The 26,503-nt window shown below is 39.3% G+C and overlaps 2 protein-coding genes across 2 annotated transcripts in view; one reads left to right on the top strand and one right to left on the bottom strand.

The window, feature by feature from the left end:
• The window catches only part of EFHB (EF-hand domain family member B), a 45,984-nt gene extending 31,657 nt beyond the window's left edge, over positions 1-14,327 (bottom strand). Inside the window, exons 1-4 of the mRNA XM_045857350.1 lie at positions 13,398-14,327; positions 2,910-2,972; positions 1,676-1,819; positions 571-751 (exon numbers count right to left, since the gene is read on the bottom strand). Of these exons, the coding sequence (XP_045713306.1) occupies positions 571-751; positions 1,676-1,819; positions 2,910-2,972; positions 13,398-14,327 (1,318 nt within the window). The remainder of the gene's footprint in view (positions 1-570; positions 752-1,675; positions 1,820-2,909; positions 2,973-13,397) is intronic.
• Positions 14,328-19,102: 4,775 nt separating this feature from the next.
• Positions 19,103-26,503, top strand: part of RAB5A (RAB5A, member RAS oncogene family) — a 28,191-nt gene continuing 20,790 nt past the window's right edge. Inside the window, exons 1-2 of the mRNA XM_045857028.1 lie at positions 19,103-19,489; positions 23,334-23,588. Of these exons, the coding sequence (XP_045712984.1) occupies positions 23,426-23,588 (163 nt within the window). The 5' untranslated portion in view covers positions 19,103-19,489; positions 23,334-23,425. The remainder of the gene's footprint in view (positions 19,490-23,333; positions 23,589-26,503) is intronic.

Below are 26,503 nucleotides of genomic sequence, written 5' to 3'. Positions count from 1 at the left end.
CTCACAAAATGAGAGTGCAAGTCTGCTCTGTGCACTGCCTACATTTGGCTAACATGCAGGTAGACTCTGTGGATCAGCACAAGGGAAAGGAGGTGTCTCATGTGCCAAATTTATTTGTTCCACGGTCTACTTTATGAAAGAGCTTCATAAAAAGTTAAGAGTTGGGTACTCACATTTTCCTACAACCACATGAAAAAAAAAGAGCTAAAAGTTGTGAATACACCAGGGACACTGGTGGAAATAAAACCCAGGGAGAAGGATGTCGAGGGAGAAGAAATTGCAGCCTTCACAGCTGGTCCCAGAGTCAACTTTCCTGACTCTCTTTCCTGTCTTTATGTCATTTCTACTCTGCTCACCGAATCTCCACTCCAAAGCTTGAATTTTTACCTCCTGGCACACATAAACTTTAAGGATTCTGGGTCTAAGAGTAACTTTGTCACTATGATCTCGTCTTTCACTCTTCAGTCATCATTGGCACCATCACCAAACACCACTCCAATGGAATATTTAATCCAATCTTCTATGAAATATTTTACCATCCCTCCTATTCCCTTATTTTTTTTTTACTACCTCTGATGACTGTCGTCCCAAATGTCGTATTGAGTACATCCAGGCCTTTCGGTAATCCTGGCGATTGATCATGAGATTTTCCTAATGGTGCTCGTTGATTACTAAAATATATTGATTCCTTTTTATCTTTAATTTTCTGTTGAAATGTTGTAATAGGCTCTGGGTTTATCAATACCTTTGCCTAAAGAAATCATACAAAGCACTGATGTAAGAACAAAAAGAAGTAAAAATCTGAAAGCTAGAGAGAAGAAAATATGAGTGCAGAAAAATAAGTCCTCATCATCGCTTTGCTCTTTCAAAAAACCATCCCAGTTGGGGCTATGAAGGTTAAACATGCCTAAACACGAACTTTCAAAGGGGTTAAAGGTTTTATGGGGTTAAAAGATTTATGAGAGGAGTTCCCAGGTACTTGACTTCAATATCCCAGAAACATGGGAATGGCCCTTGCTGGTGTGGCTCAGTGGACTGAGTGGCACCCTGTGAATCAAACGGTCTCTGGTTCAATTCCAGTAAGGGCTTATGCCTGGGTTGTAGGCCAGGTCTCCAGTTGGGGGCCTGTAATAAGCAACGAACTGATGTTTCTCTCCCTCTCTTATTCCCTCCTCTCCCCTCATCCTAAATATAAATAATTTTTTTAATTTTTTTTAAAAAGTGGGAATGACAAGCGGAAGAACCACATGACTTCCACAAGCTTTCTTCTGAATCTAGACTGTCTATTCAATGAACGGCAAATAAATTCAGGCCCCATCTCCACTTATTCAATGTATAATGTGTCTAAGCATTCTGGCACTTCCGGATTTTTTTTCAAACTATAAAAATAAGTTTATTTAGAAAGTCACTGAAGTACAAGTGAGCTGTAGAAGAAATGAGATCAGGAAACAAGTTAAAAAGGCAAAAGGAGGGCCCTTGGAGCTTATGAGAGAGAAAGGTAAAGGTAATACTAGGGAGAAGAAGAAGGAAAAAGAGAGACACAACTTTTTTTTTTAAGTGCTCAAGATTAAGTGTGAAAAGGAGATTGGGATGGTGATTTCACTAATTCCTCGCTTTTGCATTTTTATCTTGGTAAGTTAGTAGTAATATACATGGAAAAAAAGAAAAAAGGTACCGATACTGAAGTTTTAGAACTTATTCCATGTGTCAAATAAGGTGCAATTGGAGGATCATTTGCTCTTCCATAAAATACTCTCTCAGCTCCAGCAGGCGGATATCTGAAGTTGAAAAATTTTTTTGCCTCAGGAGGAGTGATTGGCTACAAACAGTAAGACAAGAAAACAGAATTAAGTACAGTTTTTAAAATATTAGGAATGATTTATTCTGGCGATTTTCAACTGCTGTACTATAAGAATTTTTAAAGCATGCAATACCTGACTATTTAGTCAGGGGCACTGACCTGTTTTTCCTTAGATTGTCAAATTAAAAAATGACAACAGACAACACAACTATAGCCATCCGACATGAATGAACCAAAATTATACCTATTTTGTCAGATTGGCAAAAAATATATGTACTTTGTGGTATGCCGCAGAATTTTAGTAATTAGTTTATGTGTGCCATGAGATGAAAAAGGTTGAAGTTGCTGATCTATAACATTCAATGAACACTTTATTGCATGTGTATAGCAAACACATGGAGACCTATGCCTCCAAATAATGAAATTTTCTGAAATTTGTTTTTTTATGGAAATAAACAATTTATTTTAAAAAGTTATATTTAGCCCTGGCTGGTGTAGTTCAGTGGATTGAGTGCTGGCCTGCAAACTGAAAAGTTGCTGGTTTGATTCCCATTCAGGGCTCATGCCTGGCTTGTGGGCCAGGTCCCCATTTGTGGGCATGTGAGAGGCAACCAGTGGATGTTTCTCTCACACATTGATGTTTCCCTCCCTCTCTTTCTCCCTCCTTCTCTCTCTAAAAATCATAGGAAATCATAGAACTGAAATTTTCACTTCCTTGAACAAAATTAACAAAAGGCCTCCAAATACACTGAAGAACCCTGGCTGGTGTGGCTCAGTGGAGTGCTTGAGTGCTGGTTTATAAACCAAAAGGTCCCAGTCGGGGCATGTGCCTTGGTTGCAGGCCAGGTCCCCAGTTAGGGCCAGGGTAGAGACAACTGATTGATGTATCTCTTGTACATCAATGTTTCTCTCCCTCTCTTTCTCCCTCCCTTTCCCTCTCTAAAAATAAATAAATAAAATCTTTAAAAAAATACAATAAAGAATACAAATCCACATCTAATAGATCACATTTGAACCACTTTCATAAGGAATGTAGACAGCTGTCTATCTTCTAATGTTCACATGCAAGGCAAAAATATAAACACAAATGCATGTTAAAAATGCTCACCCTGGGAAGTTTTTCAGTCAAGCAGGTTGCAACTCGGTCTCCAATCGGAATAATTTTCCCTGCCTAAGTGGGGAAAAACCATAGTTGATCAGGGGGGTAGGGTAAGGGAGGGGAGTTTGTAGGGAACATTTTGAAGAATGAAATTTATTTCAAATTTGGCCTATACTTCTGATGCTACAAAAGTTACTTTCAGCTATTTAACATAATTAAGGGAAAAAGTAAGAACCAATTGCAAACCTAAAGCAATCTTGATATATAATACAAACATTAAATGTTAAATGTATATATATAAGCATGTTTTTATAGTGCTAGCATTGTAATCCAACTGTAGGAGCTCTGTGAAAAGCTGAGGGATTCAGCTTTCAGAAATAACCTTGTTCGACTTCCTATCAGTACAATGGGAACAGGGCTGCATTCAAGCTAAACTCAAGATAAAATGTTATGTAATTCTGACTATGTGTGGGTGTGTTTGTGCGTGGGTATATTTCCACCAACATCAGAACTTTTGACAAGTGAAAACCTGTCACTCATGGCCCAATGAATGTCCTTTGTTTATTTAATTCTAACTTGGATCTTATCTGTCCTTCTTTGCCCAAGGCCAAAATTATAACTGTTCATTCCCAGAAATGCACTTCTTATCTATTTCCCTTTTATCATTTCCAGGCAGATGGGAGTCTTCAATCTCAGCTGGTTGCTCTTTAGGTCTGGTGCAGAGGTCTTTCCTGGGAATGTTTCCTCCGTCATTCTTTCGAGCTAGGTTGCCCATTGCTCCCATCTATGCCTCCTTTTGGGTTTATTCCCCATTTCACTGAAGAAAACTCTTTAATCATTTCCTAAGAAAGAATGCATAAAAAGCCAATATTTGATTCCTTATATCCTTGAAAGTGTTTTAATTCTAGTCTTACATATGATTAATAATTTAGCTAGGCATAGAATTCAAGGGAGCAAATAATTTTCTCTCTGAATTTTGATGGCTTTATGTCAACATCCTTTAAAAGATGGCCTTGCTGTTGAAAAGTCTGATGCAGTTTTGAATTTTTTTTTGTCATTTGTGACTTTTTTTCTCCCCTATGGAAGTATTTAGAATCATCACTGTATCCTTAGTTATTAGAAATTTCACAACAATTTTGTAGTATGGGTCTTTTTTTCTCTTTCATTCGGTTTGATCCTCAATTAACTCCTTGCAATTTTGATTTGTATCCTTCAATTCAAGGAAATTTTGCCACATATCTTTGATAACTTTCTCCACCTTATTTTATCTTTCTTTCTGAAACTTCTATTAATCAAATGTTTCCTATTATGGGGGGGATGGGATTTTAAGCAATAGTGGCAATATCTATAAGAGTAGTACAACCTTGAACTAACCTTATTAGATAGTACAACCTTGGAGAGGCAGAGCAGGAGGGCTACAGTAGCAGCTGTGTGGACACAGAAAAGGAAGTTACAGAGGCAAAAAGAAGAGTCCTCTGCTGCTGCTTGCTGCTTCCCTGGTTGTAAGTCTCGTGGGGGCCCTTGGAGTTCAGGAGAAAAGAAGGCGGAGAGTATGTACCAGAGAGAAGGGTGCAGGCAGGCTCCAAGGAGGGTGTGCCCGTTTCCTAATATTTCTTATCTTTTTGTTTTAATGCCTGGGAAATAGCTTTGATTCCATCCTCCAATGCCCTTTTGAATTTTTATTTAGATAATCATGTTTAAGTGATGGGGAACTCAAGAGTTACAAAATTTTAGTGTAGATAATAGTTAATAAGCTTTGTAATCAATGCATGTAACAAGCTATTGTTTCCAGAACTGAAGGTATGACCCACCTTGACTCCAGGAGACCATAAGCAGTCCCATCTTGGTGCCCCGGGAGGACTGCAAGCAATTGAGATGTCATCTGAGCCATTGTGCTCCAGGGTGAGACCCCACAGCCCAGGACACAGATGAAAGAATGCTGCAGCTTTTACATGATTTAACTTTTTACCTGAATTCCAAACCCCTTACCTATATTTTTCTTCTGCTTATAAAAAGGGTTGGTTTAAAATGGAATTTAAAACAGTCTGTTAAGGCACAAACCCACCATCTTCTTGGATTACTGGCCATCTGAATAAAGCGCCCATAAAGATTCAACCTGTTTCTGCTTATTGGTTCTGGTAGTGACAGGCAGCAAGAATGCTGGCTTTTCCGGTTTCAGAAGTTCTAAGTAGTTCTTTCTTCTCTGGTTGTTCTTTTAAAAGTTCCAATCTTGTTTTATGGATGCAACATCTTTTATCTCTCAGGTTATCTTTTATGTTTACATTTTCCTCTGTTCCTACTGTATTTGTGGAAATATTTTCTGTCACCTTGTTTTGACCCCTCGGTTTCAAGTTAGAGTCTGATCTAACTATTAAAAAGTTAGGCTCACAAAGATGATTAGTAGCTCTAAGTCTGTTGTAGGACTTGCTGATTCTTGGGGTTTCCTATAGGTGATCCCATTATCAGCCTAGAGCTGCCCCCCTGTATTATCTTGGGCTTGCTGTCTTTGAGGCCCAAAACCACTTCAGGAAAATAAATCCTCAATTTTAGTGGAAGGGAACAGGAGCTGGGGCAGAGGTAGGGAGTCAAGGAAGCATAGTATGGAAAGGGGAACTGGGAGCCCTACTACACTGAATATGGACTTTTCAATCCTTTGCTCTTCAGATTCAAGCCTTACTATACCTTCTTCCAAAGGCTGAGTTTCTCAAGGATTATTCCAGGCAAATTGAATCACTTCTGGTTGAAATTGCCACCTGATTCCCCTCAAACTTCATTTTTTTCCTGTTCTGCAAAATCAGTTGCCATATCTCATCTTCCTATTTTCTGACATTTATTGAAACTTCTTAACAGTTGTCTCCTCTAATTTCTTTTCTCTTGTGATTTATTATCTTTTTTAAAAAACTATTAAAGTCCCTGACTGCTGTGGTTTAGTTTGTTAGGTGTCATCCCACAAAGCAAAAGGTCACCAGTTCAATTCCAGGTCAGGGCATATGCCTGAGTTGTGGGTTCATTCCTCACTCGAGGTACATAGAGAAGGCAGCCAATTGACATTTCTGTCTCACATCAATGTTTCTCCCCCTCTCTTTCTCATCTCCTTCCCCTCTCTCTAAAAATAAATAAATAAAAAGTCTTTTTTTTAGACAATTGAAAACCTCAGAAGTCAGGAAATTTGAACTGATATAATACTAGTATCCAATGTAATGACCCTGTCCAAATATCACCAGTTGCCCCAATACTGCCCTTTATAGCAAAAGGAGCAAATCCAAGATCATAGCATGATTGTTTGGTTCCTCTGAGAAGCAGACACCAAGATTAGATGTATAAGAGATTTATCAGGGAAAAGACCTATGAACGATAAAGGAAGAGGAGTAGGCAGGAAGAGCTTTCAGACCATGACACCTGTGAAAGCAGAGAGGTGAGAAAGAATTAAAAAGGAAGAACTCCAAGCACCCTTATGTTCATTGCAGCATTGTTTACAATCACCAAGATATGGAAACAGCCCAAGTGTCCATCAGTAGATGAGTGAATAAAACAACTATGGGCCATTTACACAATGGAATCCTACTCGGTCATAAAAAAGAAGGAAATTTTATCCTTACAAACAGCATGGATGGACCTATAGAACATTATGCTAAGTGAAATAAGCCAGTCAGAGAAAGACAAATACTAGATGATTTCACTCATATATGTAATCTAATGAACAAACTGAACTAACAAGCAAAACAGACAGACTCATAGATGGAGAACAGATGACAACTAGTCGGGGCAGGGAGGAAGTTAGGGGGTGGAGAGGTTGAGCAAAAGGAAAAAGAACTCATGGACACGGACAACAGTGAGGTGATTGCTGCAGGGGAGGAGGGCGGCATATAAGGCGACTAAATGGTAATGGAAAAATATAATAAAGATAATATATTTTTTTAAAAAAGGAAGTACTCCAGACTACAGCACAATTCTAAGAAAATGTTAGCGAGGCCAATGAATGATCTCTGAGCCTGAATTTCCCATTAAAGGAATACCATGTTGGGTAGAAAGGGTCCAGTTCCAGTATCCCTGCCATGGTTAGTCACTGGAGTGTGGCCTGGTAAATGCTGGGGTAGATCCACAGAGTCAACAGGTGGGCATGGAATCAGGTACACTCCCCGTACATAGCATGTCTTCTTAAAGGGAGAGGAGCCAGATACCTTCACAGCCACCGCCCAGGCATAGCATTTACTTGTCACGTCTCTCTCAATCAGGAACAGTTCTTACTACTTCTTTGTTTTTCATGACCTTGTCATTTTTTTAATATAGACCAATTATTTAATAATTTAACAATTTATTAAATAATTGGCCTAGTGTTTTCTTATCAAAGTTACACATTTTTTGTCAGGGATATCACAAAAACAGTGCTGTGTTCTTCTATCAGGGAGCATACACTGTCAATTTGTCCTATTACTAGTAGTGTTAACTTTGTTCTCTAAAGGAAGGTAAGGTCTGCCAGCTTTCTCCAACATAAAATTATCTTTCCTTTGTAATTAATAATTATTCTCTGTAAATATCCAGTTTCTCACTAAACTTTTACCTACCATTGATGATTCTTATCAAAATCATTAGTACTAGATAGTTGCCAAACAGTGACTTTCTAATTCCATCATTCCATCTACTTTATGACTTGGCATTATACTGCTAGAAAGCATTCTTTTCTTGCCATTTATTCAATCCTTCCTGTATTTATATCAGTATGGGCTCATGGATTCCTATTTTATTAAACAGTAATTTTACTCAATGCCCAAAGTACAACAGTTGAAGCCATCAGCAGCCTCTTCAAGCTTGTCCCTATGCCTCTTTGACATATCTGTATTATTCTTTAAAAATTTTCTGTTTGGCTCTCAAAGGTGTTCCAAGTTGAAATACAAACTGCACCAGCCCTAAAGTCAGCCATTGCCCCAAAGAGTCCTGATTCTTTTTAATAGAGAATGATACTTAGAAATCAAGATCTGTGTTTTGGTGTGCTTATTGTTACTAGAAATACATGGTTTCTAGGTCCTCTTAGAAGACAGAGTTAGGAAATGTATGTATGTATGCAGAAATCTACATTAATTCCATAATGTTTTGTTTAGTTAAATGTGTGTACATACATATATATGGATTTTGACATGAACACAGGCATAGACATAGACAGAAACAGAGGCATGGAGATAGACATAGCATGAGTTTCCACCAATACCTCCAATTACTATCCTACACAGAAGAATTACTTCTATTCTTCTCATATTTGTAGGTTTTTTCCCCTCATTGAGAAACCTGGTTCCTATTGTCCTCCATATATTTACTTATCTGCTTAGGCCTCTGTATGAAACCAAATAAGGTCCTACTGCACTGACTACCTCCCTGCTCAGCCACATCCTTGCTCAGTTCCTAACCACACCAGTGCCTCCTCCCGCAGCCACCTCTTCATGAGCCCCCAATGTTACAGCTTCTGGTGATCCATTTTACTTCTCACATGATTAGCTTCCAAGATTGAATTCAACTTAGGAAGGCTGATACAAGAGCATTTTTAGCTGCTGAAAACCCACCAACCCATACTCGTTACGTCAACTTCTACTCTCCAAACTCAGTGTGGGCTAATATTATGGTTTCATCCTTGCACTGGGCCTTGGCCAAGACCACCATGTTTTATCCATAGATACCCCTAATTCTGAATATCTCAGAGAAAACATTAGGTGTGATAGCATCAATTTCTTTCTGCCCAGAAGGCCCTGAACCCATTAGGCAAATGAAACCACCCACTTCTCAGAATTTTGCAGTTTGGCTCTTTGCAAATTCAGACAAAATAAAATTCTGCACCTTTTTTTCCCCCAGTACCAGGGCTTGCATAACTAGCAAGTTCTCACAAGAATTGCCAGTGGGTGACTCCTTTGCTTCCACCCATTCTCCAAATAGCTATCAGGTTTCCTTAGTGTAGAACAGGAAAAAAAAATAAGTCATCTCTTTGCATGACTTTTATCATATTATAAAATCATTGCTTTATTGGTCTCGACTCTCTAGACTCTAAGTTCTTTGAAAGCAGACACCATATCATTTTTTATCTTTGTAGACGCAGTGCCTAATCTAATCTCTAGTTGTTGTAGACATTATAATTTATTAACCTTTCTTTGAACCTTTTCTTCCTTCTTCGTCTTTGTACTTCAAGGCTCAATACCATTTACCAATGTTCTTTGTAAGGTTCAGTTGTTTTTTCGGAATAACCCAGGGTTTCTGCCAGAGTCAGTACATTAATGGAGATCAAAGGACAGTCTCAAAATTTCTTGAGAAATGAGCATTATAGAGATTTTGATGTCCACCAAGGGCCCTTTCAAGGGCTACCAGGCTTTCACTAAAAAAGAACATTTTTTACCAGACTCTTTTTAGTCCTTGAAGGATACTCCCAAAATCTACCCTCAGGCCACTATTTCTTGGAGACTTTTCCTGAATACAGATCCATGTTGCTATACCAGACTGTTTTACTAAAAGGACTAGCAAGACCAACAGGGCCTCATAAATCCATCAGAGCAGACCTTCTCTTACAGCTCAACACCAACTTGGGCAGCAACTTCAAACTGTAGGAAGAGTGTCCTTACAATGAGACGTACCTGCTTCCCTTTTCCCAACGTAGGATAGGCTTCTCATTGGGATGAGCTCCCCAATTCCATGAATGCACCTTGTTGCAAAGCAGTTGTCCTCAGAGATTGGTTTTAGCAGGCTCTTCACAATGGGAATTTCCATGTGAACCCTCCTCACAGTCATGCTTGAAACTGGGCTTTGACCTCACCCAAATGCATGCCCTCCCGTAAGGTTGGATGAATTTAGGGCCATCAAATACTTCACCATCCCATCCCTTGGTCAGGATGTTGGAGGATCTCCTGCCCTTCCCCCTTCAGCTATGAGTTCTATGAAGCTTATAAGCAGTAAACACACAAAATACAAAAATTGTTGCAAGTATAAATAAAATTAAAAAGATGGAAGGCTTCCCAGTTCTTTGTATATACTAGCATTATCCTAATGCCAAACTCAGAGAGAAACAGCACATAAAGGAAAACCATGGTCCAATCATACATAGGATCATAATGCAAAAATCCTACTAAAATACTGGCAAATCAAATCCAGGAATATATAATAACAATATAACCCAACCAAGTTGGGCTTAACCCAGAAATAGAAAGAATGGTTCACTATTAGGAAATTAATCATTTCAATCTGGAGAAGATGTAGTTCAACAAATGAGGGAACTTTCCATAGTTCAAGGTCTATTCCTGATTTGTAAACATTCTTAGCAAACTGAGAGAGGATATAAGTGTGCTTAACTTGAGGTATCAGAAATCTTCAGAAAAAAAAAACATTCAGTAGGGAAGCATTAGAATCATTTCCATTAAAGTCAGGAAAGAAACTTTACTTTCAATATCCTATTATTGGTCACAGGCAATGCAATGATATATAAAACAGAAATGAGGTATATGTACTAAAGAAGGAAAGACAAAAGCATCAATATGATTGTTTACCTAGAAAATCCAAAAGAAATAATAATAAGCAATTATGATGGTTAACAAAAAATTGGGGTTCTATCAAAAGTAGCCTAACAGGGTCTGTCATAGTGGGTAGTGATGTCCCAGGCCTATGACTTCTTTTATGCCAGCCTTGTTGATTGTTCTAGCAAATCTAGGTTAAAATGCCTTTGAAATATTAGACGCCACCTTGGTTGGTGTGGCTCAGTGGACTGAGTGCCAGCCTGAGAACAGAAAGGTCACTGGTTTGATTCCACATCAGGGCACATGCCTGCATTGCAGGCCATGTCCCCAGTTGGGAGTGAGCAAGAAGCAGCCAATCAATATATTGCTCTCAGACATCAATGTTTCTCTTCCTCTCTTTCTCCCTCCTTTCCTCTCTAAAAATAAATAAATAAAATCTTAAAAATAAAAAAAGAAATACCAGAAGTGATATCCCTCCTCCAAGGGGGTGTAACCCTCAAGAGAACACACAGTCTTAACTATCCTGTAATCCACTCCTCAGCTCCATGTAATTCTGCTTTAATTTCAAATGCAAAAAAGAAGCTGCAAAACTGTTATTGTCAAGAGCATATTTTTCCCCAGCATATGTGAGTTTGACTCAAACTCTAGAGGTTTGGACATTTCTTACATGGACAAGACTAACAAGAGTTCAGCAAGATGATCAGCTATAAGAAGAAGAAAAAAATAAAACAAACATCTGTAGCAATTTTCAATCTCATTATAAATCAAATAAATGTGAATTAAAAAAATACCTAATACATCATTATCAATTTTTAAAATCTAGTGGTACAGTCTTTTAGGAAGGGATTTCACCACAGGAACTAGAAAAAGATCCATCTTTTGACTTCTGCTGAAACTCTATCCTAAGGAAATATTTCAAGACACAAAGAAATGCACATAAAGATGTTCATAAAATCTGAATTCTCCCTCCATTATGCCATTCTAATAATGTTGCTAACTTCCTTACTGTCCAAAGCTAATTAATCTTTATCTTATTTACCCTGTTAGAGATGTTTTAACATTGCTAGTCACTTTCTCCTTGACTCCCTTCCTTGTGCTATCACGTGTAGAAGGTGGTTGTGAGAGTTAGGAGGAAGCAGAGGTTTTAGAATTGCCCCTGTTGGAAACCGGAAACTCTTATCTGCTTGGGTGTGTCAGGCCTGTAGCCCTAGACCGAAGAACCAATCCAGAAAGGAGAAGCAGATGTGGTCAAATGAGAAGAGAGTGGCTGGAGAAGTCCAAAATGAGGACCAGAAAGCAAAGTGGATCAAAGACACCCTGAGTCCCAAGAGGGAAAAAAAAGTCTATACACACAGACAAAATTCTGCAGAATCCCTGTGATTATTTCAGCTGAACGGTATTCTCAAATCTCAGGGTGTGGAATCTTTTATTCTCAGAATATCTTAACTATGCTTCCTTTATTTTCCTCAATACCACTCTTTCAGACTCATCTCTTTCTTCTCTGATCTTTCTCCTATTTAATCATTTAGCCTTCTTTCCATTTATCAAATAAATATTTACCAAATAACCACTATAGGTCAAGCATTGTCATATGCCATTAAGCTACATAAAAATAAGATAAAATCCCTTTCCTCAGGAGCTCACCTAGCTGACATGGCCTTCTCTGACCACCTCATAAATGTGTTACCCAAGGTTCTTGCCTAGATTTCTGCTCTTATCCCCACCCATGGCTTCAATTGTCTCACATTACCAACTATTGTCATCCTGTAGATATTTCAAACTCGGGATAGCCAACCCCAGATAGTTATCTGCCACCAATATGGAAGAGTTCATCATCAGCCTAGAAACTCCTACGTCATCCATCAACTTCCCTCTTTCACCCCATAGAACCACAACTGATTGCAATTGGTAACAATATCATCTCCTAAAAGGCTCTCAAAACCTGCATACTCCTCTCTATTTTTTCCAGCTCCACATTAATTTCAGGCAGACATTACTTTGCAATAGATTTCTAATTTTTTCCTGTCACCCAAAATCTCCCCCTTCCAACCAGTCCATCATTACTACTGATAGAAGAAATATCTTTCTACAAGGAAACTTTCTTTCTTTTCTTTTTTTAAAAAAATTATTTCTTTTCTTATTAAGATCCACCATTGTTTCTGTATCCATATATTTCCCCCTCCATTTTGGACCTTTAGACTTCCTCTACCTATTTCTTCATCTTCAGCTCTTAACACCATACTGGCTAAACAGAATTGCTTATCTCTCCCAAACACAAGAAGCTTTGGTCATGTTCTACACCTTTCTTTGCCCAAGATGCTCTAACCCTTTTTTTCCATTTGACAAACACTGGCGCCTTTCAAAATTAACTCAAATAGTAATTGCTTTGTGAACCCTTTCCCATCTCCTCCACACAGAGCTGTCCAATCTTTCTACTGTGCTCCGTGCTTAGAGGTATACTTCTATTAAGGAAAAATCACACTCGTTCCCTATTCATTTTGAAATTTAAATTTGTTTAGTTATCTGTCTCCAAATATTGGAATGACTGCCTAACCCTAGAGGGTAGGGATCTTGTGCTTTTCACTTTATATTCCCTGCACCCAGCATAGTTACCACCACAAATCGTTGTGGAAATAATGAATAACTCACAGAATAAATGGTGAATGAAAAAAGAAACATGAATATTAGGATACAACATATATCTCAGTGAGAGGATTGAGAACTGCAGACTGAGGAATGAAATGAAGGTCACAGGAAGAAATCAAGATGAACCACCGGTGTGCACAGAAAACAAAGCTGACATCCAGGAAGGAAGGCAGAGAATCAGAGGAGATTGGACAAAGTAACAGCTGGACTGAGTCCAGTGGGACAAGGAATATCAGAATCCCAATAAAATCTTTGACTCCACACTCCCAGACAAGTCTCATCAGCTTATCATCTCTATAAAGATATGACTATACATAGTTCCCAGGGAAAATACTAAAAACAAAACAAAAACAAAAACAAAACTTACGCTTGGCCAGCAAGGCATTCGATCAAAAAATTTCCCAGAGTAGATAGGTCTGATGCGATCTGGAGGTTCCACTTCTGGTTCAGTGTTTTCAGCCTCCTTTTTATCTTCAGGTTGTTGGGCAAACTGGCACTCAGGAGGTTCTATCACCAAGCCCATTTGGGGTTCGGTATTCATTTCATCTGACTCCTCTGGTTGGGGCAGCCCAGTGTCCACCTCCACGGAAGGCTTCATCTCTGCACTGGGCTTCATCACCTCACAGGTGGACTCTTTTCCCAGTTCCTGGCTAGGTTCCACACCCAAAGCTGGCTGCTTCTCCACTGAAGCCCCTAACCCTTGAGGGGTGCCAGCCACAGGATCTTTCCTGCTCCCTAGAGCCTGTGGACTTGCACATACTATGTCCAAGGGAGGCCGTGTTATCCTCCCAGAAAGCCCTGTCAGAAGACACTCATTTTCTAAACTCACTCTATTTGGCAACATACGCAGAGAAGGTTTTGTTTCCTGTGAGGCTGAGGCCCTGTTGACTCCTAAATTACTCCTCCCCATGAGTGTCCCAGAAACATTCTGTCCCTTTAATCTCATTTCAAGCCCCTTGTTCAATGGACATTTTGTTTCTGATGATGCCATCCTTTCCTCATATTTATTACTGACCAAACGGCTCTCCCCCGATGGGAAATCTTTTCCTAATCCCACTCTGAACCCCAACTGCGTGGGAGATTTTGTTCCCATGAAGACCCTCCTGTCTCCTAAATCGTCCTTTTCTCCGTGGGTTAAACCGAGCTCCACGCTTAGGGGAGATTTCCTTTCAGATACCCTCATTCCTCCTACGGCACTCATCTCTAAGGGGAAACCTGTTCCTGGTTCGAGGGAAGTTCTCAATTCCTTCGGGGGCACCAATCCTTTGGGGGACTCCACTCGTACGAAAGAGCACATCTTCGCTACCCACGGCTTCCTGCCAACCACTCAACACCTAGCGAGCTCTCAGAGCCAAAGGAGGTGGAGGTCTGTTTACCCCGTTACCTGGGAAACAGGGGCGTGGCTTGGTGGGCTATTCTTTCTCAAGGCGATCCTCGCTAGTCTTTCTCCCTCTTTCTCGGCCTTGGTTTCTCGCCCTGTCTTTCTCTCCCTTTCTTCCTCTCTTATTCTTCCTGCCACCTACTTCTTACTAGATTTGGAAGGCAAGAAAACTTAAAGGATGTGGTCTTGGACACTGTATCAAATGCTCACCAATTCTCTTTGGTTTCCCAAGCAATACAGTCCCTTCAGGACAGGATCCGCCGTGGGCTTTCTGCTAGTCGCTGGCCTATTCATTTTACTAGTGACCAGGGAGTGAAAAACACTGTTTGTGGTGGTGATCACTAATTTTAGGTGCTTCCTTGCACAAGTAGACGCAAAATGTATTTAGTTCTTTTAGTGCTAAAGAACCACTTTAAATTATTATATTAAATTATTAAATTTGTTATATTGGGCATCTGTGGTATAGAAATACCTTGAAGTCTTTGAGAACCCTCACACTTAGATAACTGGCTTTAAATGACATTTGTAGTTATTACATTAAAGTGTGAGATGTGTTACACAATATGCATATTTAATTTTTTAAATATCGTGGAAATTTTTTTTCAAGTATGGTATTTCCTTTAAATTGGGTTTACACTCTGTCGGGTTTTAATCCAAGTTTCAATATTTGGTGAATGTTTGTCATGTTCTCCACATATAGGGGACATAGAACATCTGGCTTAGAATTTGAATGAAATTCATAGGATGCTAGTCTTTTTAAGAACTCTATGAAAAACATGTGAAGTCAAAAAATCATTTAAGCCCTGGCTGGCGTAGCTCAGTGGATTGAGCCCGGGCTGCGAACCAAAGTGTCGCAGGTTCAATTCCCAGTCAGGGTGCATGCCTGGGTTGCAGGCCATGACCCCCAGCAACCACACATTGATGCTTCTCTCTCTCTCTCTCTCTCTCTCTCGTTCTCCCTCCCTTCCCTCTCTAAAAATAAATAAATGAAATCTTTTAAAAAAATTTAAAAAGTGATTAGGGAATACTAACATTTGTAAAAACTGTTTACCATAAATTTTTAGATAGTTAATATAATCTTCTCCCCCTAAACACTTTAAATGACTTGCTAATGCATAAATCAAGGTATGTTGGTACTAAGTGTTTATTCAATTCTTCTGGTTTACAAATGTCTATTGAGTTTCTACTTTGTGTCCATGTTGGGAATACAATGGAATATAAGCCAATCCCTACTTACAGAATTTATATTTTAGTGAGGATAGAAAACCATCAAATAAATCAATAAATAAGATCATATCACATACTGATAAGTTGTGAAGAAAACAGAAAGCTTTGATATGAAGGGAAGATGCCTTATTTTTTTATTTATTTACTTATTCATTTTGAGGGAAGCTACTTTAGAATAGACTTAGAAGTCAACTGATGTCAATTGGGCAATTAGTAAGTGACATTTGAGCTTGCATTATGCCCTGCAAGGACATAAGCTTTTAAAAATAATTAGCTCAAGTTTCCATAGCCTTTTTTTCACTGCCTTGCCACCACCCACAATTCCTTGTTATAGTGTCTCCCGGCAGTCCAAGTTAAAAGTAAATGTTACCATTCATTACTACCCATGCAAAGGTTTACTTTTCAAATACACAATGGAGGAAATATACTCTGGAAGAGAAGGCAGAATATATAGGGTACTATGGATGATTGAGAGAGATGCTAGGAATTTGTGAGTGTTTAGAGATTTGAGGGCAAAGGGAGCACTAAGGGCAGTGTTTGCCTCTTTATGACTTTATTTAGGGCCTATCCATTTTGTAGTTCCTTAGCAAATTCTATCAACTAGTAGGATCCCACATTTGACACTAAAATATATACAATTATAAGTCCTCCTCAATTATCTGGGGTTAGGATTTTTTAAAAAAGTATAGTGTGAATGGTATTATAAAAGCAAAACTTTGTCCTGACCACTATGGCTCAGTTGGTTGGAGTATTGTCTTGTACACCAAAAGGCTTGAGGTTCGATTTCCGGTTAGGGCACAAACCTAGGTTGCAGGTTTAGCTCCTGGTCAGGGCATGTATGGGCAGCAACCAATTGATGTTTCCCTCTCCCATCAATATTTCTATCTCTCTCTCTTCCTTCCTCTCTCTAAAATCAATGAACATAAAAAGAAAAGCTTGACTGTGGCATTTCTCTCTCAAAATTACCACTGGATCTTAGAAGTGTTGGCCACTGGACCAACACTCTCCCATGCAAAAAAATATTAAATTATATATATATATATATGACTAAACTATAAAATATTGTGGAATGTATTAGAGGAGGTGAAGTAAAAGATAAAATTGGTAGAAACGAAGAAGCAATATCCTAGAATGATGAAATTAATGAAACAGGAGTTCCTAGCAATTAATGTCAGCATTCATGTGTTATTTATGAGGCCTTCTCAAGGCAAATATTCACCATTTGAAATGTAATACCAAGTTCACAAATATTTTTGTATCTCCCTCTTTTCCTAAGCTCCAAGAGCTCTTCTACTATCTTTGTAACTTTCTAAATAAACTTTCACTTATAATTGTTTTACTTTTTATTGATTTTAGAAAGAGAAAGAAATAGACATCGATTTGTTGTTCAACTTATTTATGCATTCATTGGTTGTTTCTTCTATGTGCCCTGACCAGGGATTGAACCCACAACCTGGCTCATTAGGCCAATGCTCTATCCCACTGAGCTACCTGGCCAGAGTCACCTTTCCTTCTAATCTGACCAAAAAAAAAAAAAAAAAAGTCCTCTGCAAGGAATTGAAATGATGAGTAAATTATGGTGTTGGCTCTTAAGAACTTTGAAATCCTAGTGGGAATGAAAGACTGAGGAAAGTTTTGATTCCCTAGACTCTAGGCATTCCTAACTGTAAAATAAAGCAAATGTTAGAACCATTATAGAAGTAAAACAAAGTATCGTGAAACTACAAAACAAAAAAGATAACTAAATCCTGGAGAAGTATCCTCAGTTGCTGTCCAGGGAGTTGGTATCCTGGCCAAAGTAAGACGTACAGTGATGGGTGGTAATGGTGCTCCAGGTGGAGAGAACAAAGTGATCAAAAGACAACTAGATGAAAACACACAGGCAACATTCTGGGAACACAGAGTAGACTGGTATGATTGGCGGACAAAATGAGAATTTGGGGAGAGGTAGGCTATAGAAATAGAATGAAAGAAAAGTGGGTTAAGTCTACAGCTGAAGATTTTTTGGCTCTATTTAGCAAGTAATGAGATACCATTGACCATTTTTCAAGTGTGACCGGTTGACAGGTAAAGAATGAACTGAAAAGGCAAGAGTGTACATTAATTCCAGTTTATTTAAATGCTATCATGATCCAGGCACAGGGATCAGATCTCATTTTGGGAATTAGAGAGTTTTTGGTGCTAGAATGAACAATGGATCGTAAGAAAAAGAAGGAAGAGTTGAAGATGATTCTGCCCTTCTCAGTCCAGGTGACTGGGAGGCTGTTAATATGTTTCCAAGCAGAAGCAGATTTGTGGTGGTATAGGTTCGATTTTGGACATACTGTTGACAGGCCAAAACTGATGTGACATAACCTATTTCCTGATTCTTCCTGGGATTGTGTAAGAGGTATTACCGTGACTAACATATCATATTTGGACAACCCCTTGGGGATAAAGTGCCACAGATACTATTTACCTATGACACATTACACTCTTCTGGTTAGTAACTGGGCAGTGATCTGAAAGACTGGCTGTTCAAGGGCTCACATCATCTTCATTGCCTAATGTTGACTGAGCACCCACGGAATACCTTATCCCAAGCACACATCCAAGACAGTCACTGTTGATGTCCTCACAACAGAACTATAAAGGGTAAACTACATACTGAAAAGTAGCCATTATCCTGAGTGAAAAATCAATTAAACTGTCTACCAAATGACACAACATTTTGTTTTGTTTAGCTTTGCTTCAGATCCCTTAACAGATACTGCCTATTGTGAGATTTAACCAAAGGAACCTGTCTTACCTAGATCTGCAGTGGAGGGTAATGTTTTCAGTTGTTTTTCACTAACCAAAAACTGTGCTTCAGAACTCAGGTTCTTTGGCCAGCTTGCATGTTAAGAATTTCATCACCAACTCCGTGTTGATTTTGGGCAAATTACACAATCTCTGTGCCTCAAATTCTTTACCTGTAAAACAGGTGCGCCTCATCCATTAATTCCCCAACCATGACCGAAGACTGCTGTCTAGACTGACAAAAGTACCACTTAACTGCCTTTACCGGCCCACCCATCCCCAGGGACGTATTCAGGGGTTCTCTCCTGGAGTCCGTAGACGGGTTGCCAGGGTTGGGGTGTTGCGGGGTAGGCTGAGAGGGACTGTGAGTTAATATTCACCGCCTCACATAGGTAGGAGCTACAAACGCAAGTTCGTTCCTGCTCTCCCGAGAGCAGCGACGCAATGGAGTTTACCCAGCCCCGAGAGTCCTAGACCGCCGCCCAGATAACAATGGCGCCAGCGAGGGCGGGGCGCGAGCGCCGGTGGGGAGGAAGGCGGTGGTATTGCGGGACCACGTGACACACCTAGCCCCGCCCCTCGACCAGCTCCCGCGGGGAGGGCTTTGAGAGGCGCGGAAGACCTGGGGAATCGGTCCGACTGGCGGCGGCGGGAAGTGACGAATGGGCGCACTTCGCTACGTGCCGCGACGTGGCGGCGAGGCCGGCTCGGGGCGGCGGAAGTGGCTCCCTTGCAGGGACTGGAGTGTTTGTGTTTTGGTTCGCGAAGGATCCCGCGGCTGGCCTGAGGGGAGGAGGCAGTGGAGGAGGCGGAGGAAGAATTAGTGGAAGCTCTAGCGCCGGCGGCGGCGGCGGCAGAGGAGGAGAAAGAAAAGAGGAAGGCGGAGCGGAGAGAGGCGGAGACCCAGCCCGACGGGGGCGGCACCACGGAACAAGCCCCGCACCGTCCAGTCTAAGGGGAGCGGCGCGAGGAGGAGACGCCCCGCCGCCAAAGCCACAGCCTGTTCTCGGACTTGGTCTGGGACCTGCTGCCCGGAAGCTTCAGCCCTGCGGCTCTGCGTGCTGCGGTCTAAGGTAATCACACCATTTCTCCCTATGCTGTGCTGAGACCCCTGGTTATCCGCTGTCCCCAGTCTGTCGGTGGCCCTGCGGCACTCAGTCCCGTACCCCTTCTACCTCTTGCGCGCCAGTGCCTTGGACCAGAGAGTTGTTGAACCTGGCGTCTCATCCTGCCCGCCCCGGTGGCTTACCCTTCAAGAGGCTATGGGGGACTAGGATTTGGGGGCTGGGAGAGGGAGCGACGAGTGTCACTGTCTTCCCTTCTCAAGATGGCGCCGTGAAAGCGAACTGGAGGCCGCGGTTTCGCCGGCCCCCTGTCCTGGCAGTCTTAGGGGGAGGTAGGTCCAGGCCAGAGCCAGGCCCGATTCGAGGGAAAAGGGCCAGAAAGATGGCCCAGGGGCCTGGCGGGCCCGGCTTGTTCCGGTGGTCGGAGTTGGTACCAGGTACTCTCCGAGAAAGAACTGGGGCCTACAGCAGGTGTGAGTTTGGGGAGCTCCGCCTACCCTAGACTTCCAAAGACCGGGTAATGGAGGGAGGAGAAGGCTCGTAGCCTGTTTGGAGATTCTTGTCTCATCTAAGGAGGGTGGTGAACCTTAGCTTTACAGAACTCGAGACAGCTAGGCCGCCGAACACGCTCATTGGGTAGAGACCATTAAACCTGCTCTGCTGTTCTCCTGGAAGCCGGTTACGTCCGAGACTCGGACTTGAAGCTCTGAACGTCGTAATTCACATATTTGGTTTTTGTCTTGTTTAATGGAATCAAAATGTTTAATCAGTTGCCTTTCACAAAACTAGTAGGGAAAGAAACGTGCACAACGCTGCGATAATAAGGGACTCTCCAAAACTTTAATTTAAGCCAGGGGCAATATTGGGGCAATAATACTGCCCCTATTACAGTTCAGAACTGCCGTAAGCAAAAGTCATAGAATAGTGCTTGGCACAATATAAGAACCAATGAATATTATATTAGCTGCTGTTTTAAAGCAGTTTTTATTAACTGTAGAATAGCAGTTATTTTCAAAACATTAAAATGCATTTTATGCAAAATCTTTGTTTTGCCAGAGTTTCTGTAGTTAATAAAAGTGCACATAATATTTCACCTTAATGTTACGCTAACTGTATATAATTAAACTTAGTTATCTTCTGTTTGAAAGCCTCTCGGAAACCACAACCCAATAGAAGGCAAAGCTAAATCATAATTTTTTAAAACTGGGAATGTGATGTTTTTCCTGATATTTTGGAAGTACATGGAACATGTTTTCCTTGATGGGTAATTTAATTTGCTGTTTTGTAAGGTAATGAGACAACTGGGAAGTATTTCAGTTGCTATTGTATATAATAACTGAAGGTGTGTTGGTACATTTTCAGTCTATATGATTTTTTTAAAATTTGTATTTACTGGTTTGAGAGAGAGAAACATGAATTTGTTCCACTTATTTATGCATTCATTGGTCGATATTATTTTTAAGGTTTTATTTATTTTTAGAAGGGAAGGGAGGAAGAGAGAGAGAAACATCAGTGTGTGCTTGTATTTTGAACCCCCCCTCCCCCCACCTGGCCTGCAATCCATGCATGCACCCATACTGGGAATGGAACCCACGACCCTTTGGTTAACAGGCTGGCACTCAGTCCACTGAGCCACACCAGCCAGGGCTCATTGGACGGGATGATTCTTGTATGTGCCCTGACCAGGGCTGAAACTCAAAACTTGGGGCAATCAGGACAGCGCTGTAACCTGCTGTGCTACCCGCCCGGGGCAGCATGATATACTGTTGATATGTGGCCATTACCTCATCAAAGGGCCTCTACCAGTTTTCAGTCCCTCTTCTGTGCCACTATATTAGAGATTTTTTTAAAACATGTATTCTCTCATTTAATTGTCACATCAACTATGTAAGTTAGGTATTCCGGAATTAGAGACTTGGAAATGAAAAAACTTGTTCTAGCAGAAATTGGTATAGCTAGCCAGGTTAGATTCCAAATCTGGTATAAATTAAGGGTGGTGGAAGGGTTGGGGCATTTTTTTATTTTGGACAAAATTTTAAATACCCAGAAGTAAGGAGAATAGTATAAGAGAACCCATCACCTGGCTTTGATTCTCTTTATGACCAGTCTTATTTTGTTTACATCCCCATTATTTGGAAGCAGTTCAGACATATTTCATTTGTAAATATTTTAGTGTGTGTTACTAATAAAGGACTTGCAAGCTGCTGTTTAGGTAAGGCAGAGGTGATTTTATTGTCTCAAATGTAAGGTCTCTCTCGGATGTTTTTATTAATGAATTCATTGTCAAGAGAGATTCTTAAGTAAACTCATTTCATGGGGAAGGCAAATTTCTTAGGAGATACCTAAATGAAATATGACAGTGATTCCAGGGAAAGAATTATAGATTTAATAGTATAAGTAAGGACATGTCAGATTTTTTATTAAAGGTGGGAGAAGATGAAACTTTAGGATTGATTTGTGACCAGATTAGAGCTCTTTAAATGTTTGTTAATTCCTATGAGATTGAAAATTAGAATTATTAGATAATAAGAGAAGACAGAAGTTGCCATTCAGGCTAGTTTTTTCTAAATTAAGTAGAAAATAAGGACATTTAATTGTTAGGCCCCAGACTACAGGAAACGTAAATAAATAAGATACTAATAAGCTCACCATATAGAGAACCACAATTAACACTTGTCCACGTATGTGTACTTGAGCACATGAGAAAACAGTTCTAAGTCTCTTAGCCATTAAACACACAAACCTGGTAGCCAAACACGTTTGTTGATCAAGAAATGAAGTACAAATTGGCAGGTGGAAAATGGTTATAGGTATGTGAAGTACAACATAGGGGATATAGTCAATAATATTGTAATAATTGTGTAGACTAGAGTTAGGAGGAAGAGGATCACTTCATGAGTTATATACATGCCTAATCTCTCTGCTGTATTCCTGAAACTAAAATAATATTAAATTTCAACTATAGTTGACAATTAAGATTTAAAAGTACTGTTGCTCCTAAATTACCATTAATTAAACAAAAAACATGTATAATTTAGCAGAGATCTCTACATAATCATAGCCAACATTTATTGAGCTCTTATGTTCTAAGAGCTTTCCATTTATTAATATTCCTTAAAACTATTTTAACCAAAATACTAATGGTTCCAGAACCTGAAACTCTTGAGTCACTTCTTAGGTTACCTGGGTTTGAAACTCTGCCACAGCTCTGTCATAGTAACTGTGTGACCTCAGTCAAGTTACTTAACCTCTCTGTGCCTGTTTCCTCATTTTTTAGGATTGTAATTATCTAACTTTATAAGATTGTTGAGTGACTGACTATGTTAACTACCTGGCACAAAGTTGAGGGTTTGGGTTTTTTTGTTTGTTTTGTTTTGTTTTGTTTTTAAGGTTTTATTTATTTGTTTTTAGAGAGAAGGGAAGGGAAGGAGAAAGAGAGGGAGAGAAACATCATTGTATGGTTGCCTCTCACATGGCCCCTACTGGGGACCTGGCCCAAAACCCAGGTATGTGCCTTGTCTGGGAATTGAACCGGCAACACTTTGGTTCTCAGCCCATGTTCAATCCACAAAGCTACACCAGCCAGGGCCAGAAGTTGAGTTTTTAATAAAGTTCAGCCTGAATTTTTTTTAGAGTTCTGAAACTTAACAGCATGATTTTAGGCTCAAATCTTAATGCCTTTATGTTATTTTATTACAAAGGATTTAATGAATTAAACTAAATATCATTCATTGCCCAGTAGAAGTTATAATTGTCATACAATAATATGTTATAGGCAAATTTACTGAATTGATTAATATATTTATTTTGTATTACTGACTTGCATATTTAATTCCTATTTGTTTCTTTACAGGTTTCTTTACCTCCAGAAAGAAAACATTGACACCTTGCATCCTGGAAGTTCATTTAAGGGACTGAAATTAGGGACTTCTTTAAAATTTGGACATGGCTAATCGAGGAGCAACAAGACCCAACGGGCCAAATACTGGAAATAAAATATGCCAGTTCAAATTAGTACTTCTGGGAGAGTCTGCAGTTGGCAAATCAAGCCTAGTGCTTCGTTTTGTGAAAGGCCAATTTCATGAATTTCAAGAGAGTACCATCGGGGGTGAGATTTTCTTTTTTGTTCCCCCCCCCCCCTTCTTCATTTAATTGAATCATACATTGCAAAAAAGATTTTGCAGTTTCAGGTGTGATGATGAAAACTTAAATAGGTAACAGTGAAGAAAAGAACTGTTCAACATACCTCACGCTTTAAAACTTACCTTGATTCTTACTAACATCTTTCTACATTTTGATTTTCTGGTTATTCTCAAGATGGTTGTATGAGAGCTAAAATACAGATATAAACATGAGTAGATTTAATGTCCTACTATCTGCTGTCTATTTTTTGGTAATTAGAAGCTTCTTCAAATTAATACAGGTGTGTGCTGAATTCTAGTGGCTTTAGAATAGTAAAAGAATTAACCTTAAAGTTCTAATTCTAAATATTACTGGACTATTTGTAAAAATAAATGAAATTTTATTAAAGTTCTTTAAGAACGCTCCTAGGGTGACGAAAGAGAAAAAGTGAGTGATTATTGGAGAGAGACATGAAAGGAAATGGGACCTGAAGAGAAAGGTGAAAAAAGAGGGGTGAGAAGTGACATAGGCACTGCATACAGTTGTGGTACGACCAAAGTGAGGGGAAGGCAATATGTAGGATAAAGGGAGACAACAAACAGTTCAGTATAGTTAGAAGAAAGGAAATTAGAAAATTGAATTTAATTAAAGAATTCACAACTATTATATGTAGTGGTGGGGCAGAATCAGAAGAATCACACAGCTTTAAGATTCACAATAAAGTCAAATTTTGACATATGTAAGACATATACCACTGGTATATGTAGCAGCTTCTTAGAATCCATTTTGCAGAAACAGGATTTTATGCTGTGTATTTAGTGCATGTTCTCAGGAAAGTACTCTTGAGAATTTTATTCACAGTTTCAGACTCTTCCAGCATGATAAATTACAGAACTCTACTACCTCCTGGCTTTTCTCTACATACAGGAAATAGACTAGATAAACAGTATTCTCACTATAGTAGACTCAGCAGTATAATAGTATTTGTCAACCTCTTATGTTTGTATAACTGTTATGGTGTTATATTGTTTTAGTGTTGCATGTTTTTATAATGGGTGAGCATCAAAAATGTAGTCCATATCATGGAGCTTTTATTTGGAATCAGAAAATCCTAGCACTTACTAAAAATTTAATGAGCAGTATATTATACATTGTTTGTTAATACAGCTAACTGGCCCACATAGTAGGAAGAGTTTTAAAGACTGCTAGGTCATGTCCACCTACCTTTAACTGGAGCACAAAGTTATTTTAACTAGTTTCTTGGCAAGTGATTGTCAGTGGCAGCATTTTCCAAAGTACATATGTATTCTAAGCTAAATACCTAGACCATATAGGTTTGGAACTTAGGATATGCTACCTTCCCCCCGTTTCACAGTACACATATTAAAATAATAAAAACACTGAAGTACTGTAGTAAAGAACTTAATTCCTTGGAAAGTTTGCTAGAGCCTGAGGAGCCTCAGCATAGAAGTTTCTTGTTTTTATCTTGGATACTCTGAGCATCTTTTAAGTATATTTTTTCCTAATGACATCTCAAGAATGTTTAAAAGTAAGATTTAATCCTATATGAGTACAGCATAAATATAGTTATTCTCTAGTGTATGTGTATACGTTAGATTAGATTATACCAATTAGATTGTCTGCATTTTTGTTAATGAATTTTCCAAAAGTTTTTTTTGTTGTTGTTTATTCCTATGCATAAAGCTTCCTTAATATTTTCTACCTGTACAAATCAGTCTTTTCCAAATCAACTTTAGAAAGAAATTACATTCAAATTTCTATGTTACTGACTATTGGACAGTGTTTCACTGTGTTGACCACATATTAATATTTCCCGGAGGTATGACAGTACCATTATAACCTCTTGTTCTTTTTGTTTTTGAAGGGGGGTGGGGTTTTTTGTGGGGGGTTTTTTTTGAGATATAATTGACATGTAGCATTCTGTAAGTTTAAGGTATAAGACATGTTTTGATATGTTTATATATCAAAGAGCACTGTTCTTTTATGCTCTTCGGTAACAGCTCTTCACCTTTAGGGACTATAGTAGATTCTAAGCATTCAAAGATTTCAGGGTTTGAACAATTTAATAAATGCCACGAAAGGTCCTTAACTTGTAAGTAATACGTATTCTAGTTTTGGCTGATGTGTGGGAACAGTTACCTAGCACGTAAACCTGGCCATATATTTTGCATTTCTTGTGTTCTTTATTTTTTACTTGTTTTTACCTAGTTACATTAGTTGTGGCCTGAACTTAAAGTTTTTATCTCTGTATTTTAAGATAGAAATCGTATGCTGCAGTCTTATGTATTCTAGAACCTCATACATCAAGAATAGCGAAGTTTCTGCCGTAGTCTGTCTGGCTCTTCTAAATATGATAGCTTGATTTAAGAATCCATGTTGACTCACCACACCCCACAGCCCTGCCCTTTGATTCTGTAGCACTCAAAATGAGATCAGCTAGGTAGGTAGTGGGTTTAGCCCTTTGGGGAAGTCTAGTTTATTTGTAGGGGTTTAGAGTCTGCATGACATTTATGTTCCTTTTGGTTGTCTAGGAGAAGTTTAGCGAGGAGAATTAAGCACAGAGGGTTTTTTTTTCTTGCTGTCTCATCTGGAGGCTCAGTACCTCTGCAGTAAACACTTTCTAGATGCTAGGAATACCATCTTTCTCTTTATACTTTAATACCTGAAGATTTCAAAGATTTCTAATGAGTTCCTCTCATCAGAAAAAAAGTGTTGTTTTTACAAATAATTTGCATGGTATTCATAAAAAAATGGATCCTCAGTGTAAGGCAGAACAAGGTCGAAATACAGAATGAAACAGCAATGTGACTTTTCATCCAACTCGTTTTTTGCTTTTGAGAGATGATTTGATACCACAATTTAATTTTATATGCATTAATC

This window comes from Phyllostomus hastatus, unplaced genomic scaffold (genome assembly GCF_019186645.2).
Source record: "Phyllostomus hastatus isolate PE091 unplaced genomic scaffold, TTU_PhHast_1.1 phas_scaffold_129, whole genome shotgun sequence".
Classification (NCBI taxonomy): Eukaryota; Metazoa; Chordata; class Mammalia; order Chiroptera; family Phyllostomidae; genus Phyllostomus; species Phyllostomus hastatus.
The sequence above is the reverse complement of the archived record's forward strand: the minus strand, read 5'-3'. Positions and strand labels throughout refer to the sequence as shown.